Below are 16,724 nucleotides of genomic sequence, written 5' to 3' on the forward strand. Positions count from 1 at the left end.
CCACTTAAATGCATAGAATTATTTGGGCTAAGCTCGGCCCATTTATTGTATTCCGGGCCATCAGTAAATGGGCCTTATAAAAAATTAATTGGCCCATATACGCACAAGTTTACCGCGAATAGTGATAAACCCTACTGCAAAAAATCCGCCATTAAAGTCTCCATAAACCCTACACTCACTCCTCCTTCAGCTCTCTGTAATGGCGAATCCCAAAAAGTCGAAGAAATCTAAGGTACCAGACGACATTGACAGTCTCAATAACGACGTCGCATCGTTCGCTTCCTCTCTCGGCCTCTCCTCCCTCCCTTCCTCCACTTCCGGCTTCGATGACTCCGACTTCCGGAAGCCTCCCTCGTCCAAACCCCTAAAAAAGCCTTCGCCTAAACAGAATTCGAGCAATCAGAAGGAGACGGATAAGAGTAATAGTCAAAGCAAGAAATTCAAGCAAAATGACAAGCCTCAACCTCGGAGGACTCCATTAGACTACGATAATAATTCATCCAAGACATTTGACAAGTACAAGGGTCTTCCAAAGCTTCCGCTTTTAAAAGCTAGTGCTTTAGGAGTGTGGTTCACAGATGCTGCGGAACTGGAGGAGAAGGTGGTTGGTAACAAGAAGGTTGAGTTCGGTAGTGTTGAGGAATGGAAGGCATTGGTGCAGAAGAAAAAAGAATTGGGAGAGAGGTTAATGGCTCAGTTTGCAGCTGACTATGAGTCGTCTAGGGGGCAAAGTGGAGATATAAAGATGCTAGCTGCCACACAGAGGTCAGGCACAGCTGCAGATAAGGTCTCAGCCTTTTCGGTCATGGTTGCAGACAATCCAGCTGCAAATATGAGATCGCTTGATGCTCTTTTGGGTAAGTTTTGCAATAATTTACATAGGCAGTGATTTTGACTTGCTAGAAAGCTTTTAATAGTATGCAAAAGCAAATGCTGGAGTAAATTCAACAAAAGATAAATGCAATACAAACATAAAGCTCCTCACTTCAATACTGACACATGTTGGGTTCCCCTCCATGCCTAGGGAAATGATAATGGTAATATCTACTATCTACTATTAGCTTAATTTCAATATCATACAACTGTGATTAGTTGAAGACTTAAAGATAGGGTGGATTGATTCTAAGTTGACTAAAGTATTTGCTTCTGCTTTGTTTGGGGAGGTTATTTTAGTCACCCAGCACCAATTATTTTGGTATTAGACAGCTTAGAAGAACCAAAGGTGATGCCTTTTAGGTTAATCTTTCTGTAATGCCGTTTTGGTTAATCCAACATTATTAATGGAGTGCAGGAATGGTCACAGCAAAAGTTGGCAAGCGACATGCCCTGACAGGTTATGAAGCCTTAAGAGAACTCTTCATTTCCAGGTTAGGAATGGAAAAGATATGCCTTTCAACTATTATTATGATTCCTCATTTTTTTGCCAGCTTATGATCTCTTTATCATAATACAAAATGATCTAATTTTCCAGTCTTATTTTTTTTTTTGGTGGTGCACACTGCACTTAAAAGTTGTACAAACTTATTGCTTGCACCCATAGTGGCTTTATGCACAATTTGACAATGAATAATTCTTTCAGTCTGTTACCTGATCGCAAACTGAAGACACTCTTTCAGCGGCCTCTAAATCATGTCCCTGATACAAAGGATGGTAACTCTCTTCTGCTATTATGGTATTGGGAGGAATGCTTGAAGCAAAGGTACACCCCTTTATCTCTCTTCTTTTGTATAAAACAATATTATACTCCTACATCTATGTTTAGACTTCTCTGGGATTCCTTAGGAAATTCCTTGAGTAATGTCAGCAATTGATGGTTTTGTAACTCCATTATTATAGTGTTAGCTCTTGCAGTTCATATTGTTAGGATATCACTACTGTCTAACCATTGCTTTGAAAACTTAAATCTCCAAATGCAGGTATGAACGGTTTGTTGCAGCTCTTGAGGAAGCATCAAGAGATGTTTTAGATATTCTCAAGGACAAGGCATTAAAGGTTCTCCCTTCATTTTCATTTGTTGCTTACCCTTTATTCCATGCATGGGCAATTGTGTATTGGTTTATTTCCTCTCTCTATGATACAATAATGAATTTATTGCCTAGTTTCTCCTGAATTTATTACAAGAGATATTATAAACATAAAATGTTGCATCTGACCCCTATTCTTGGGAAATTTGAAATAAGTTAGCATTTTAGTTTTATTTGCTGATATTGTATTAGAATAATATAATTATTAATACTTCAAAGAGAAAAATGAAATCTTATCCAGCATCTTTTTCATGAAGACTGTTTATATGTTGCTGAGGAGCAAATCAGAACAAGAACGCCGACTACTCTCTGCTCTAGTAAACAAAGTATTCCTTCCTCCCTTACTTCAAATATCCTATAGGAAGATCTACTCCACATTATTTTGAGATCTTGCTTGCCTGCAGCTTGGAGATCCTAAAAACAAAGTTGCCTCTAATGCTGACTATCACCTATCAAAGCTACTGGGAGAACATCCAAATATGAAGGTAAGATGGAGTATTAATGATTCATGGATTTTTTTTTTTTTTCATGTATTAGAATACAAATAAAGTAATATAATGAACTTTATCATTCATGGAAATGTATCTCTTTGTGGTGGCAGGTAATTTCAGCTGAAACATCCTATATCTTAGTGAAATTAATGAGTTTTAAAAGGTCATATTAAAGGACCTTCCATCCAGGCTATTCTATGAAAATAATATATAATATGGTAAAAAAAAAAAGTTGAGGAGAGAGATTGTTATGAGTAATAAAGAAAAAGGTCCTCTGTGACCCTAAATGGTTCAACATTAGATGATCTTGTAATGATGTCTCTCAAGATTTATGATCAAATTCATAAGTTTAGCTTAATAACTCTTGTTTGCTTACTCTACAGGCTGTGGTGATTGATGAGGTAGATAATTTTCTTTTCCGCCCTCATCTGGGACTGCGAGCCAAGTATCATGCTGTATGTCAAAATGTTTCTTTGTTTTCTTTATTCATTTCTTTTCTGTTGAATTCCTGCCTCTAACAGATCTTGTATATATGACAGATTAACTTTTTAAGCCAAATTAGATTGAGTCAGAGGGGAGATGGACCTAAGATAGCAAAACGTTTGATAGAAGTATATTTTGCCCTCTTTAAGGTATTGCACAAGCTCTTTAGAATCGGTGTGTTTTGTCTCTTGACTTCCATATGTGGCTGAATACTTTTTAAAATTTTGAAATTCAGCTTCTAATCAAAACTTTCTAGAGCAGCAAAAATTTCTCATTTTCATATGAAAATCCCATTCCAGGTATTGATTTCTGAGGCAGGTGGAGGACGAAAGGAGAAAAAAAATGATGGACATAATTTGGAGCACAGTTCAAATGATGGTGAATTAAACAATACATCAGAATCCCATGTTGAGATGGATTCACGGTTATTATCAGCACTTTTGACAGTCAGTATAAATAGTTTGTTTTTGTCTTCCTATAATCTTTTTGTTATCTAGGTTTTACCACCCAGTCAACCTTTCACCTTTACTGGTGTTTGTTAGCTCTATGAGATATCTAATGTAAATTTTATGATTTTTCACCAGTGAGAAAATATCAGCTTCCCCAAAATATATGCATAATTTAGCGCCTTTTTGCAGGGTGTCAATAGAGCATTTCCTTATGTTTCAAGTGATGAAGCTGATGACATTGTTCAGGTCCAGACACCTGTGTTGTTTCAACTGGTAAACCAGCGCCACTTCATTGTTTGTTTGATTAATTATAAATGCTTGTTCTCAACTTGTCACATCTAGTTGTTGCCGGAGTGCTGATTCAGATAGGATAATTTTGATTTGAGTTTGTATTAAAAAGCTTGTCTGACATTTTCAGGTTCATTCTAGGAACTTCAATGTTGGAGTTCAAGCATTAATGTTGCTCGATAAGATTTCATCGAAAAATCAAATTGTTAGTGATAGATTTTACCGCGCCTTGTACTCAAAGCTCCTACTACCAGCTGCTATGAATTCTTCAAAGGTAGGTAGAATATTCAATTCTTACATATAGGCCTTTTGTCCATCTGGTTTGCTTAGGAATAGTGAATCACTGAGTTTGCATTGAGAAATATAACAGAATATTTTATGTATTATGTATCTCTTTGGCTTAAAATTTTCTCTGAATAAAATATCTTTTTGAACTATTTCCTTTACCCAATAACAATCTAATTCTGTTATTATGCTCTGGTTTCAGGAGGAAATGTTTATTGGTCTACTTCTAAGGGCCATGAAGAGTGATATTAATTTGAAGCGTGTTGCTGCTTTTGCTAAGCGTTTGTTACAGGTTAGTCTGAGTTGTAAATACCTTGTCTTTGATAAGACTTGAAGTATTATTGGTATAATGGTATTGTCTCAACTTGCAACTGCATTGTATTATTGAAACAGGTTGCCATTCAGCAGCCGCCTCAATATGCATGCGGGTGCCTTTTCCTTCTCTCTGAAGTCCTGAAGGAAAGACCTCCTCTTTGGTAATGACTGCTTTGATTGTTAATATTTCATTTGTATAAGTTATATTCCGGAATCAAAAGGTTCTCATGACGTAAAATGTTAATGATCCTAGGAGCATGATGCTTCAAAGTGAATCTGTTGATGACGATCTTGAACATTTTGAAGATGTTAAAGAAGATGACGAAAATCAAGCAAGTCCTGCAACAACTAAAACAGTTAATGTGGAAGGAGTGACTCACTCCAATGATGAATTAAATAATGAAAGTTCCTCCCTTGATGAAGGTGGTAATTTGTCTTCTGATTCTGAGGAGGATGTTGAGCTGGATGATTTGATTGTGGAAAATGGTTCACATGAACCCAAGAAATCTACACCAAACTCCAACTCCTACAAACATGAACCCCAAATATCAAGTGGAAGTCTGTCAATGCCTGGGGGATACAATCTTCGGCACAGAGAACCTTCGTTCTGGTACACTCATTTTCCTGTTTTACTTTCATGCTGATTAGATTGTGACTTATACATTAGTGTTGGTGAATATTTTTCTTCATCCTATACTCTCATTACTCCAAGTAAGCTATAAAACCATCCTAGAAATTTATGAAACAGTTTTTCAATTCTCTGATTCAAGACCATACTTGTACTAACTTTCCAAAAAAAAAAAAAAAAAAAAAACTGATTGTATTAACTAAAAGTAATGCACAGACTGAAATGAGGTTTATAATGAAGCTGGAAATTCAGGAAATGGTACTTAGGTTCTCTGGTTTATGATCGTGCTCAGTGCTAACTTTTTCTAGAAATTGATTTTATGCATTAACAGCAATGCCGATCGTGTTAGCTGGTGGGAGCTAGTGGTTCTGGCTTCACATGCGCATCCATCAGTGGCTACCATGGCAAGAACACTCCTTTCGGGGGCCACCATTGTTTACAATGGAAATCCCCTAAATGATCTTTCACTCACTGCATTCCTGGACAAATTCATGGAAAAGAAACCAAAACAAAGCACTTGGCATGGTGCCTCCCAGATTGAACCTGCCAAGAAGGTTAGTTTAATAGTGTTTAGAATCCAAAGTATGTTAGTTCTTTTGGATACTTTGCATGTGTGTATGAATTTTGATAAGCTTAATCCATTGTTAGTCTCTACTAAAATGTTCAATCTTTCATCAGCATCTTTATTCACTTCATTTTCTGTTCTTATTTTGCAGCTTGACATGAATGATCAATTGTTTGGGGAACAAATTCTCTCGTTAGCTGAAACAGATGTTCCACCAGAAGATCTTGTCTTCCACAGGTTCTATATGAACAAGATGAAATCTTCAAAGAAGCTGAAGAAGAAAAAGAAAAGAAATGAGGATGATGTCGCTGATGAGCTTTTAGCCGGGGATGCCAGTGATGATGAAGGCGAGGAAGAAGACTTTGCTGCAGACGAGAGTGACAATGAAGAAATTGAGAACATATTGGACTCTACTGATCCTGATTTGGAAGAAGATGGTGATTACGATTATGATGATTTGGACAAAGTTGCTGATGAAAGTGATGATGAGTTGATTGATAATCTCTCTGAGGATGAAGGAAATATCCCATCAGACATATCCGAGGATGGGGAGCCTGACATTGCCGAGGATTCTGGTGATATTGCCCAATCAGATGACCAGGAGGACAGCTTTGTCCAAAGGAAAAGTAAACAGAAGTCGCTCAAGCGGACTGCAGCATCCCCTTTTGCTAACCTCGAGGACTATGAACATATTTTAGAGGAAGAGAGTCCTGCAGGCAAAACTACACCAAAGAAGAAGACGAAGAAGAAGAAGGCATCCAGATAAGTTTCTTGCATCTTTTACCTCATGAAACCTTATGCATAAAAGGTGCGGCCATGAAATGCTGTGTAGAGTACTCAGTTATTGTATCATCAAAGAACACATCAAAGACATCAAGCTTCTTCACCGTGTACGAGATCCACATTTTGAAGGCGAGAAATCATTGAAACAATGACAGCATGAGGTGCATGCATCCCAAGTGGAAATTTTGCAGACACCAGAAGACTAACAGGTATATTGAAAATGTTAAAATGTGAGTCATCTCTTTGCATACATTTCCCATTTTTCTGTTCTCTTTCTAAAAATCATATTATGTATCCATTTTGAATCTGTTCTTAGCCACTTTTAGTGTTGATTACTTCATAGATTACAGGTTATGAATGCAACCCAAAGTGTTTTTTGCTTGTAGAAGATTTTTTGTTGGTTAAAAAAACTGAATTTTTCAAAAGACCTGTGCACATGGGTTTCAGGCAGTACAAACCAAAAACATAGATTGTATGTTATAGCTTCTTGTCAGTTCTCCTCTACCCTTCCAGAGGCTACGGTTCGGCCCTCTATTGCCAGCTTGTTTTCTATCCACTATACACTACAAGTTTATGTATTCATCGAGAACCCCTCACAACATATGAAGCTGATCGATGGGACCATATAAGAACACCCTAGATTCTAAAATTAAAGCAGTATTTTTTACCGGTTTCTATGTAATAGCTTGCAAATTAAAAATTTTATGCAACAAGCTCGATTGAGAGTCTGAGAGGATGAAAGTCGATTTTCTTACTGAGTTACTAGATAAGAATTTGTAATTTTCAAAGGCAAAAACTTGTGTGAGATGGGTTGGGTGTAAGTATTACATTTTTATCTTGACCTGACTCGAATCGATCTATCTCACATATTAGGATTTCGGTCTCACATAAGTGTGAACCATTACACGTTATCAGAGTGTAAATTCGAAAAGTTTATCATCTATTTCCTGCCATACAAAAATATTCCATGACACACGCAATGGAAGGATACACTTGATCAAAGAATGTGGGTCATGTTTTGACCTTTTGGACAAGAAAATCGCCGCAAACACATTATAATATGCACCAAAGAGCAAATTAAATGAACCAAATAACAAAGATACAAAAAACGTTTAAAACAAAGTTCATTGAATATTTGAATCAATCCTAAAAGGCCACTTTCATATTTCACAATGCTATCTTCATTTCTTTCTATTAGTTTCAACTTTCCATTCATTCTATGTGCTTGAGTTATTCATTACAGCCGGTAAGTAGATTACTAATGCAACTATAAGTTCAGTGAATTGACTATTTCATAAGTGCGTCATGTTTAGGTCCATAACTTATTCCGGTTAGCTCTAAATCAGGATTAGCCTTTTAGTAATAGAGATACCAAATTTCATGAGTAGTATAATATTATGCCAAAGTTGACCTAGTTGTCATACCGAAAGGGATATCAAAACTTTGACTCACACAGCTGTGAATTATAGTGAAGTTTCTTGTAATGTAACAGCAATTGGCAAGTGACCTGCATAGTCTCCTATTCTATTGCAAGTGGTGTTAAAAGTATGCAACTTGCTGCCTTTCTAGCAATGTAACATCCTACCTCCCACTTGAAAACCCACCATTAACGCTTAATAATAAAAAAAAAAACAAAACCACTTGCTATCTATGAAAGACACAAATAAAAACACATTATAGAATTTCTTTTTTTTACATTCAAAAAAAATTACAAGTTTAGAAAAACATATACGGTAACGTAAAGGTAGGATCGTTACTCTAAGGTTTACTTTGGATAAATTTCACGAGTTGTGACCTTAGCAGGCAAATAACTACAATTAGTTGTTCATAATTGACTAATTGACTAACTTGACTGAGAGTTGTCGGTTGCTCCATATATAAACATCCAATCACTACAAATAAAGCTGTCAAAACGGACCAGTCCGATTCATACGAACTGGACCGAGTCGAGCCAGTCCGTTTTTACACGGATTGGCCCGTGTAACCCACCATATAACTCATACCACATACGGGTTATACGGATCAAGTTTGAAATTCTCCAATTCAGCGAATTGGACCCGTTTAGACAACTCTAACTACAAAGGTTAATTGACTACCCTGCCTTAAAATCCAGGGGCATAATTGTAAAATACTCTAATATACAATTGCATAAAGCATACTCATAAGTTGGTGCAACCATATTGTAGCCCAAACATTAAAGTTTAGTACAACCTGGTCCCAAACCATTGGCCTCTCTAGACCACTACTCTAGTGTTTCAAACAAGAACAAAAGTACCACCACCCCCCCCCCCCCCCCCCCCCCAATAGTAAAAGTCTGCAACATTTTATAGTGTTTAAAAACCACAAAGGCACTTATCATCTCCCTTTTAACAAAGTTATTCTCAGCCTCAACCTCGCCTTTCTCCATCAAAACACCCCAAAAACAGTTAATATAGAACTTTCTGGAGACAACATCCAAAAATATCTCCCTCCACCTCTCAATCCGAGCCGTCCATCGTTGACCCACCTTATCCAACGTGGTCATGTAAATAAACAAAAAACATGAAACAATAAAGAATTTTTATTTTTATTTTAAAAAAAGAATCAAATTGCAGCTTATATATAAAAATTAAAGTCCCCATCTGGAGACTTCTTGAGCCTTGGCCATGGTAGAGTGCAGAACTGTTTGATCCCTACCCAGACTGCAATGCTGAGGTTCCGTGTCTTATTGCACAGGAACGGTGGTTTATGGTTATCTTTGAGGCCTCTGTGAACCATAATTTGTCGACAAAACAAGGGAAAAACAACCCTTTTATGTGGGATTGATTATATTGATCGGTTTTTTGTTGTTTGGGTTAATATTGAGAAGCTCTGGGAATGGCGGCTGAAGAAGATAAAAAGGATGATCTTTACGCGGTTCTGGGGTTGAAGAAGGAATGCACTGCTTCTGAGCTGAGAACTGCTTACAAGAAGCTTGCGCTGGTCAGCATTTTCTTCTCTGTTTCTTTACGATAATCAATTTTCCTCTTTCTATGCATTCAATCTTTAGGGAAAGTTGAAATCTTTTCTGTTGAGTGTTTGTCCATTGGGACAGAAAAGTTGAAATCTTTAAACGTGAAAGAACTGTTCTTTCTTTTGGGTCTCAATTTTCTGATTTCTGAGTTCAAATTTTAGGAATTTCATAGCTGAATATATTCATCCTGCAAATCAGATTTTGCTGTACTGGAAAAGTTGGTGTTTTTCATTGAATTCTTTGGTGGGAATCTAAATGCATTTGTGTTTTTGCAAGTAGAAATGGCACCCGGATCGTTGTTCAGCTCTGGGAAACCCAAAGAGTGTAGAGGAGGCCAAGAAGAAATTCCAGGCCATTCAGCAGGCTTATTCTGGTAATTATACCCACCAATAATGCTAATCTTTTTTCTATAGTTTAGTCAAGATGATATGATGTGCTCATTTTGCAGTGCTTGCGGACACAAATAAAAGGTTCCTGTACGATGTAGGAGTCTACGATTGTGATGATGATGACGATGAAAATGTAACCACTACTATGCTTTTATTTTTAACCATGTTTCAATTCTTTGTTTATGTTAGTTCAAGAGTACTTTTCTTTTTCGGGACTAATCCAGCCAAGTCTCGAACGGGCCAATCTAGGTAGTATCCTGTATCGGGGATACCATGCTCGATTCGAGACGTACTTATCACCAATTGGTTTTAAGTAGAGTATGGCAACCAGATAGACAAAGAACTAACAGTCACATGAGTAGTGACCCACTGGAAAGTAAGCATAGTGCAACGCTGAGATCCAACAGAGAGTAAGCGATTATATTGGTACCTAACTGCAAAAGATCTGTTATGATGTTCTGCAAAACTAGTAAGTTAGTGAAATGGTTCGTTGTCGGGACTAAAAGTATCCTTCCGAAAGCATAGCATGTTATGCATCCAATAGTGTAGTCTGATCATGATGAAAATGTTCTTTATAATGCACTGCAACAGGACATCCTAGTCAAATTTAGTTTTGTTGTTCTGTATAGTAATTTTATGCAGTTTCCTTTCGTTTGCAGATCTGCTGATTTGCATTTCCTGAACAGTTATTTTTGGGTTTGATTGGTTTGCATAAGACGATAGGAATAATATGGATTGTTACTAATATAGCATAGTATGGGTTGTGCAGGGAATGGGTGATTTTCTTAACGAAATGGCTGCTATGATGAGCGACAATAAGACCAACGTAAGTTCCAAAGCCCTCCTAATACGTATTTATGGTAACGCGGGTTATACTTTTTGGTGGTTTTGGGCGTGGGAAGCAAATAGCAACCCGGGGTATCATGGAAAGGATGTTGTAGTGGGGTTTCTATGAATAGTTGACATATGTGAAAACTGTTTATAACTTATAAGTAATTGAACTTTGAAAACTTTGCAATAGAAGTAGGCCTTGCATGCCCGCTTTGAGTGCCAATGAAATTGTGGTCTACCATAGCGAATTCGGGGCTACAATGCAGTACCTACTGAAGCACAAAGAGTCAATACTGACTCCATTGAGGATCAAACCCACAACCTCCCATATTAGAGAGCAACTTGGTGCCACTAGACCACAAGGTCCTTGGCATTGCCATCTATAGTTAATTGTTGTTATCTAACCACGGTGAATTGTTAGGCGTGTGGTGTTGGATTTTAGCTTTTTGTATGGAGATCTGTTTCGTGATTCAAAACGTGTGGCTAAGTAGCCGAATTATGTTCAAATGTAGTTCCATTAATTGGCAGGAAAACCAGGGGGAGAGCTTCGAGGAACTACAGGAGCTGTTCGAGGAGATGTTCCAAAGCGACATAGACCCGTTTTCCTCTTCTTCTTCTCGAACTACCACACCTTCAACGTGCTCTTCCTCGTCCTCCGCATCCTGCAGCGAGACCTATTTCAACATCTCAACCAAGAGAAGCTCCGATGAAATGAGCAATCCCAGCAGATTCAAGTCAGAGTGCAGCGAATTCGACAGATTTTGCATGGGGGTAGGCCTCATTTCCTCTACCCAATACTTCACATTAAGGTTGTTCTTTTTCGCGCTATTAACTGATCTTGATTTGGTAATCCGTAAAATGTGAAGGCAGGCGGCACAGCAACACGCCAAGAAGGGGAAAGGAGCTGGCGAAAGAACACAAGGAGGAACCACAAGAAGTAATACGAGGAATACCAAAAGTTCTATTGTCCTAGACTTATAAGCTAACTTGGATTTTTAGCTGAATGCAAGAAAAGCCCTTTTCTTAGGTTGTAATATCTATGGGGAATCCTTCATGGTGCCATGTTATGTTTGTTTGTTTTTTTTTTGGGTTGTAACATGTGAATTTGTCTGAACTATGAATTCATTTCATTGGAATCTGATTTCTCTGTTGCCTTAGTTGATATTGTGGGATGGGTCTGATATTTTATTTGTTTTTATGGCCAGTATTTTGATGGTGGGACCTTTCTGCAATGTGTACTTTCATGTGTCTATGGTGTCAGTCCTGATGTAAAAGAAACAGCCAAAAGTGAAATAATTCACCAGCAACAACAAAGTTCTTACTGTGAATGATGTAAATAATTAAAATAGCTATTGGAGTTAATATGGCATGTTTTGATTGTTGAATGTTTTTATCAATTAACCAATTAGGAGACTTTAGTCAAAGAACTTGCGATTAAGTGGTATAACTGTGACTTTCTTAAATAAGAGGTCACAAGTTTGAACTCTGATTATGACCCCATCAAAGTCCTCAATTTTGTGTGATACGAGAAATTTGAGAATTAGTGGTTGAAATGTTTTGGTACTAAATATCTAAAGTTTTTTGTTGATGTTGTCCACAAATGAACATTCAATGAATTGTCACCCTCTACTACTTTTTGTGTTGATTGGGATTTGATCACTACGCATCTCTTCTGTTGTTCTTTTCCTAAATTGGTATGTTTATGCATATGCTTAAGTTTGATGATGATTAAGAGACTTAATCAAAATTACCCAACTCAAATGGTTTTTCTAAATTTGTCTCACGTATTTTTAAGTACTCGTGACCAATTCTGTCTTAGATTTGATTAAAACTCTAAAGTGTAAATATATAATTTTGCTAAATATTAAGCCACATATATATAACATGAAAACTTGAGGATTAAAAAGTAATAATAAAATTGAGACAAATTAGGGAAGGAGTCAAACAACTTGCACCGAATTTCTATCATGTCAAGAGCGGTAGACGCCGGACGGCATGAGTGGTGCGGGCCTTGGGGTGGGCCCCACAACACGTGGGTTCTGACCCGGCGTGGGACATCACTGCACTTTGATAGTACAAATCAAGGCCCGACCGGACCAAACCCAAACCCCAAGACGAACCAATCATATCATCCACCTTTGGAATGGCTGACGTAGGACAAATATATCCTTGTACGGGCCCGCCAAACGGCCCGTCCAAATCATTCTCAGCTTTTGGTTTTCATTACTTCCCCAAGTTGAAAACCAATCCCCATGCAAGTTGCCCAAGCTTCATCGCTACTAAAGGTGGGGCCCATTATAGGCTGCTACTTGTGCAACTTTTTTTTTTTTTTTTTTTTTTTTTTTTTTTAAATCAAATATACTTTTCAAACTACATATAACTACATATGTAAATCACTCACATATAAATATATATTACATCTGTTTCATTTTATGTGTCTTGATTCGGTTAACGAGCTTGACTGAAATTATTTTTAATCTAATTTTTTATTATATTAAATTTAATATTTGTATACCAAATTTATATATTTAAAAATTACACTAAAAGTACTATTAACCACAAAAAAAATCAAATTTAAAAATAAGTAAAAATACTAAAGAAAATAAACAAAGAACAAATAGTTAGTTTGACCCAATAAATAGTAAGTAGGACAAATAAAATGAGACAGATGGAATAATAATTAGAGAATACCTTTTTTTTTTTTTAGCAATAACTAATGATAGCCATTCAATATACTTATAATTGTATGGGTTGTAAATATGGAAGATGAGAATGGTGATGAAAGTGGACAATTTTATGTGATGATGGATTGTCTAAAAATAGTTAATAATAGTCATTCCTCTTCTTAATTAGTATGCACTACAGCACTACAACTTGACATATAAAGTAAAGAAGATCAAGTTTTTTTTTCCCTCCACTTTCTCATTCATCTTGTAGTCTCCCACCATGTTGAGATATAAAACCAAGTGTGTCACATTTTGTAGTCATCTAGGTAACACTGGAAAATAAAGTGGATAAGATATATGAAGGGCCAATCGAGCTCAGCCGATTAGACAATTAACATGGTAAGTGGTGATTACAATGTCCTATGTCGATAATGTCACAATGCGAATTTCACTTAAAGTGCACTTTTGAATAGTAATTGCAATCGTTTTATAAATTAAAGATAAAATATATTTAAAAAATGATAATTTTAGGAGTATATATGTCATGCTTTTTCTAACTTAGAAATATATTAATACAAGGGGAGTCTAGTAATAGTCATGCCCCTTGCAAGGAGAATAACTCATTTCCAATAACATTGTTCTTGAGAATAAAAATCATTACCAAAACAAAGGAATAGACATATTTTTAAGAATACTACTCCATTTCATACCTACTTCGCGAACCAAGCATGCTGTTAAAGAATCTATCAATTGTTAAAAAACATATCTTATCTCTTACAAAACCTTCACCGAAACTTGACAATTGTTATATTATGGATCCTGGTCCATCATACAATTTGGCAAATTATTATGTGGACCCTGATATAAAAATACACAATTTATATACTAAATATATTAAATGTTCACAATTAATTTACATACTGAATGTTTATAATTTAATTTGTGAATATTCAGTATATAAATTGTGTATTTTGACTCGAATCCACATTGCAAGGTGGACCGGGTACATGACATAATCACATAACTATTCAAGAACCGCCCTTTTGGTAAAGGCGTTCAACTCCACAAGCCCATTATGACTTTCTGGCCCACACGCACGAAAAAGAGGTGTCAGTCTTTGTTGTGAGGGGGAGATGTCAGGGATTGCATATTGAATATTTGTGAATCTCAATATAGCCCAAATATACCATAAACCAAAAAGGGCCCAACTGTCCACAGTGATAATAGAACACAATCTTTAAAATTTAACCAAACAATCAAACAACTGGGGATGTAGCTCAAATGGTAGAGCGCTCGCTTTGCATGCGAGAGGCACGGGGTTCGATCCCCCGCATCTCCATATTTTGGGCGCCAGCCTATTTTGTTGCATTGCGTACGTGATACGAACTGCAAAAATTCAACGAGGGTCACAGTAGAAAACACATCATCGTATGTACGTATAGCCCAACATATTTTGCTTCATTAAATAAAGAAAGCAAGTTGGAATATCCGGTTTCCAGTTTCGCTCCTCCAACTACCAACAACTCTTCTGCGTTTTCTGCCACCACACAGCTTGACGCCCTTCATGCGTCTTCACACTATAAATCAACGCCGTACATGTGTTTCCCGCTGCCGACTACTAAATACATTTTTTAAGCGATAAACAAAACCTTATAATTACTCCGTATTACCGACGGAAGGTGTACAATGAATGAATCTGATTACAAAGTACACATAATAAATAAATCACATGTGATTTGTTAGATCGATATAATATTGATAAAAATTTTATTCTTAATATTTTAATGTAGAAATATGATTTTATTTACTCAATTATCTCATCCGGACATATTAAAACAATATGTTATTTGCACAACAAGTTTATTTGAATGTGAATACGTAGAAAATAATCAAATTTCTTAGGTGTTTCTATGAAACTTTCAAATCAACCCACTATCTATACTTTGACTTTTAATGTATGAAATATGAATTATTCTATTTTGGAAATGTAACACATTTTTTTTATTATATTTATAATTCCATATATATATATATATATATATATATATATATATATATATATATTACTAAATTAAAGTCTTTGTATTCATTTATTTCTTAATTTGTTGGGGGTATTGGCTATATATATATATATATATATATATATATATATATATATATATATATATATATATTACTAAATTAAAGTCTTTGTATTCATTTATTTCTTAATTTGTTGGGGGTATTGGCTATATATTCATTTATTTCTTAATTTGTTGGGGGTATTGGCTATATATATATATATATATATATATATATATATATATATATATATATATATATATATATATATATATATATATATATATATATATATATATATATGCTTAGGTGAAAATCACTTAATAAAAAACAAAACAATTAAGGGAAAAATATATGAAATAGTGTTGCAACAATATGTAATTTTAAGAGTAGAATCTATTGTTGCTCTTGTTGGAAATGTGATAATTGCATTATAACATTATGTAATATTTCGATTATCTATGTATAAAACATAAATATACTTGCCATTCACACATAATGCGAGTTATAGAGCAAACTGTTTATCCAATAATTCGAATAGTAAAATTTAAAAACGATATTATTAAGTAAACAACCAACCAACCAAGGATATGATTGTTTGAAAAGCTAACTATTATGCTTAATTACTAACACTTAGTAGCATACGTACATACTCTTGTCACGCTATTAATCTAGCATATTGTGTTGTCTAACTAGTCATAAATGTTACTTGACTAACTATTTGCACCCACCAAGTGTAATGCACAAGTTGATTGAAGTATATATAAGTATAACATCTCTTGTATAACTTTGACATCTCATACTCTACACAACTAGCTACTTGTACTAACGTTAGCACTATAGATTGATATGAAATGTTTAATCACCCAAAATTCACCAAATTCATAGGATTCTTGTACTCACAGTGTGATATAAAAAATCATACTCCATATTATATATCTCACAATACGGTGCATCTCTAAACTATTACCCCAATTTAATTTATGTTATCAACATTATAAAAAAAAGTCAATTAGACTATAAATATAAGATATACAAATAATAAACACCCTTTTGTTAAGAGATTACTTGCATGACTATAATGTTGTGCATTTTTAGTCATCATATAGTCGTGTACTGATCAAAATTATTACTATTTTTTGCTTTGACTTAATTATTTTTAAATTGGAGAATAAAAGGAGTAAAAAATTATGAGAAAGAAAAACAATATAAGTAAAAAATATATAAATTATTGTTAATTGCGATAATCAATTCCCAATAGATTCGGGCTAAAGACATCATTAGTTCTATAAATTTGAAAATTTATGATTTAGGAAATTTGTTAAGTTATCAACAAATTAGGTTATAGTATGTTAATCGAGAGTAAAAATTTAAATAAATCATATTATATAACGTTCATTGTTTTTTATTACATTAATTTCTCATTATTGTCAACACCTTTTTCCATAAATTAAGGTAAAGCACAAAAAGAAAT

At 35.2% G+C, this 16,724-nt stretch overlaps 2 protein-coding genes and 1 non-coding gene across 4 annotated transcripts; all 3 read left to right on the top strand.

Moving 5' to 3' along the window:
- Positions 1–135: 135 nt before the first annotated feature.
- Positions 136–6,736, top strand: LOC109187916 (CCAAT/enhancer-binding protein zeta). The gene is made up of 16 exons (XM_019338322.1): positions 136–857; positions 1,292–1,367; positions 1,580–1,699; positions 1,917–1,992; positions 2,282–2,350; positions 2,429–2,509; positions 2,899–2,970; positions 3,055–3,147; positions 3,298–3,444; positions 3,637–3,720; positions 3,866–4,009; positions 4,223–4,312; positions 4,414–4,496; positions 4,589–4,945; positions 5,295–5,517; positions 5,680–6,736. Exons 1-16 carry the CDS (start codon positions 200–202, stop codon positions 6,292–6,294), a joined length of 2,988 nt encoding a protein of 995 aa, XP_019193867.1. The 5' UTR covers positions 136–199; the 3' UTR covers positions 6,295–6,736.
- Positions 6,737–8,926: 2,190 nt separating this feature from the next.
- Positions 8,927–11,680, top strand: LOC109188115 (dnaJ homolog subfamily B member 3). 2 transcript variants are annotated; one of them, XM_019338641.1, is made up of 6 exons: positions 8,927–9,272; positions 9,583–9,676; positions 9,752–9,825; positions 10,462–10,518; positions 11,052–11,294; positions 11,390–11,680. In XM_019338641.1, the coding sequence occupies exons 1-6, from the start codon at positions 9,168–9,170 to the stop codon at positions 11,462–11,464; spliced, it is 648 nt and encodes a 215-aa protein (XP_019194186.1). In that variant the 5' UTR covers positions 8,927–9,167; the 3' UTR covers positions 11,465–11,680. The 2 variants fall into 2 exon arrangements, with proteins under 2 accessions (XP_019194186.1, XP_019194185.1); XM_019338640.1 differs by having other exon boundaries at positions 11,394–11,680.
- A 2,775-nt stretch (positions 11,681–14,455) lies between these two features.
- On the top strand, positions 14,456–14,528 carry TRNAA-UGC. Its single transcript has one exon. It is a non-coding gene; the product is annotated as a tRNA-Ala (tRNA).
- Positions 14,529–16,724: the final 2,196 nt, after the last annotated feature.

Source organism: Ipomoea nil, unplaced genomic scaffold, assembly GCF_001879475.1.
Source record: "Ipomoea nil cultivar Tokyo-kokei standard unplaced genomic scaffold, Asagao_1.1 scaffold1421, whole genome shotgun sequence".
In the NCBI taxonomy this organism is placed as follows: domain Eukaryota; kingdom Viridiplantae; phylum Streptophyta; class Magnoliopsida; order Solanales; family Convolvulaceae; genus Ipomoea; species Ipomoea nil.

What these genes read in the sequence shown, in the direction of transcription:
- LOC109187916 (XM_019338322.1), top strand. Translation starts at nt 200, where the DNA reads ATGGCGAATCCCAAAAAGTCGAAGAAATCTAAGGTACCAGACGACATT. An exon ending in CACCTGTGTTGTTTCAACTG is followed by an intron (nt 3,721 to 3,865) that starts GTAAACCAGCGC and finishes TGACATTTTCAG; the next exon opens with GTTCATTCTAGGAACTTCAA. An exon ending in TTGCTAAGCGTTTGTTACAG is followed by an intron (nt 4,313 to 4,413) that starts GTTAGTCTGAGT and finishes TTATTGAAACAG; the next exon opens with GTTGCCATTCAGCAGCCGCC.
- LOC109188115 (XM_019338640.1), top strand. Translation starts at nt 9,168, where the DNA reads ATGGCGGCTGAAGAAGATAAAAAGGATGATCTTTACGCGGTTCTGGGG. An exon ending in TGAGCGACAATAAGACCAAC is followed by an intron (nt 10,519 to 11,051) that starts GTAAGTTCCAAA and finishes ATTAATTGGCAG; the next exon opens with GAAAACCAGGGGGAGAGCTT. An exon ending in TCGACAGATTTTGCATGGGG is followed by an intron (nt 11,295 to 11,393) that starts GTAGGCCTCATT and finishes ATGTGAAGGCAG; the next exon opens with GCGGCACAGCAACACGCCAA.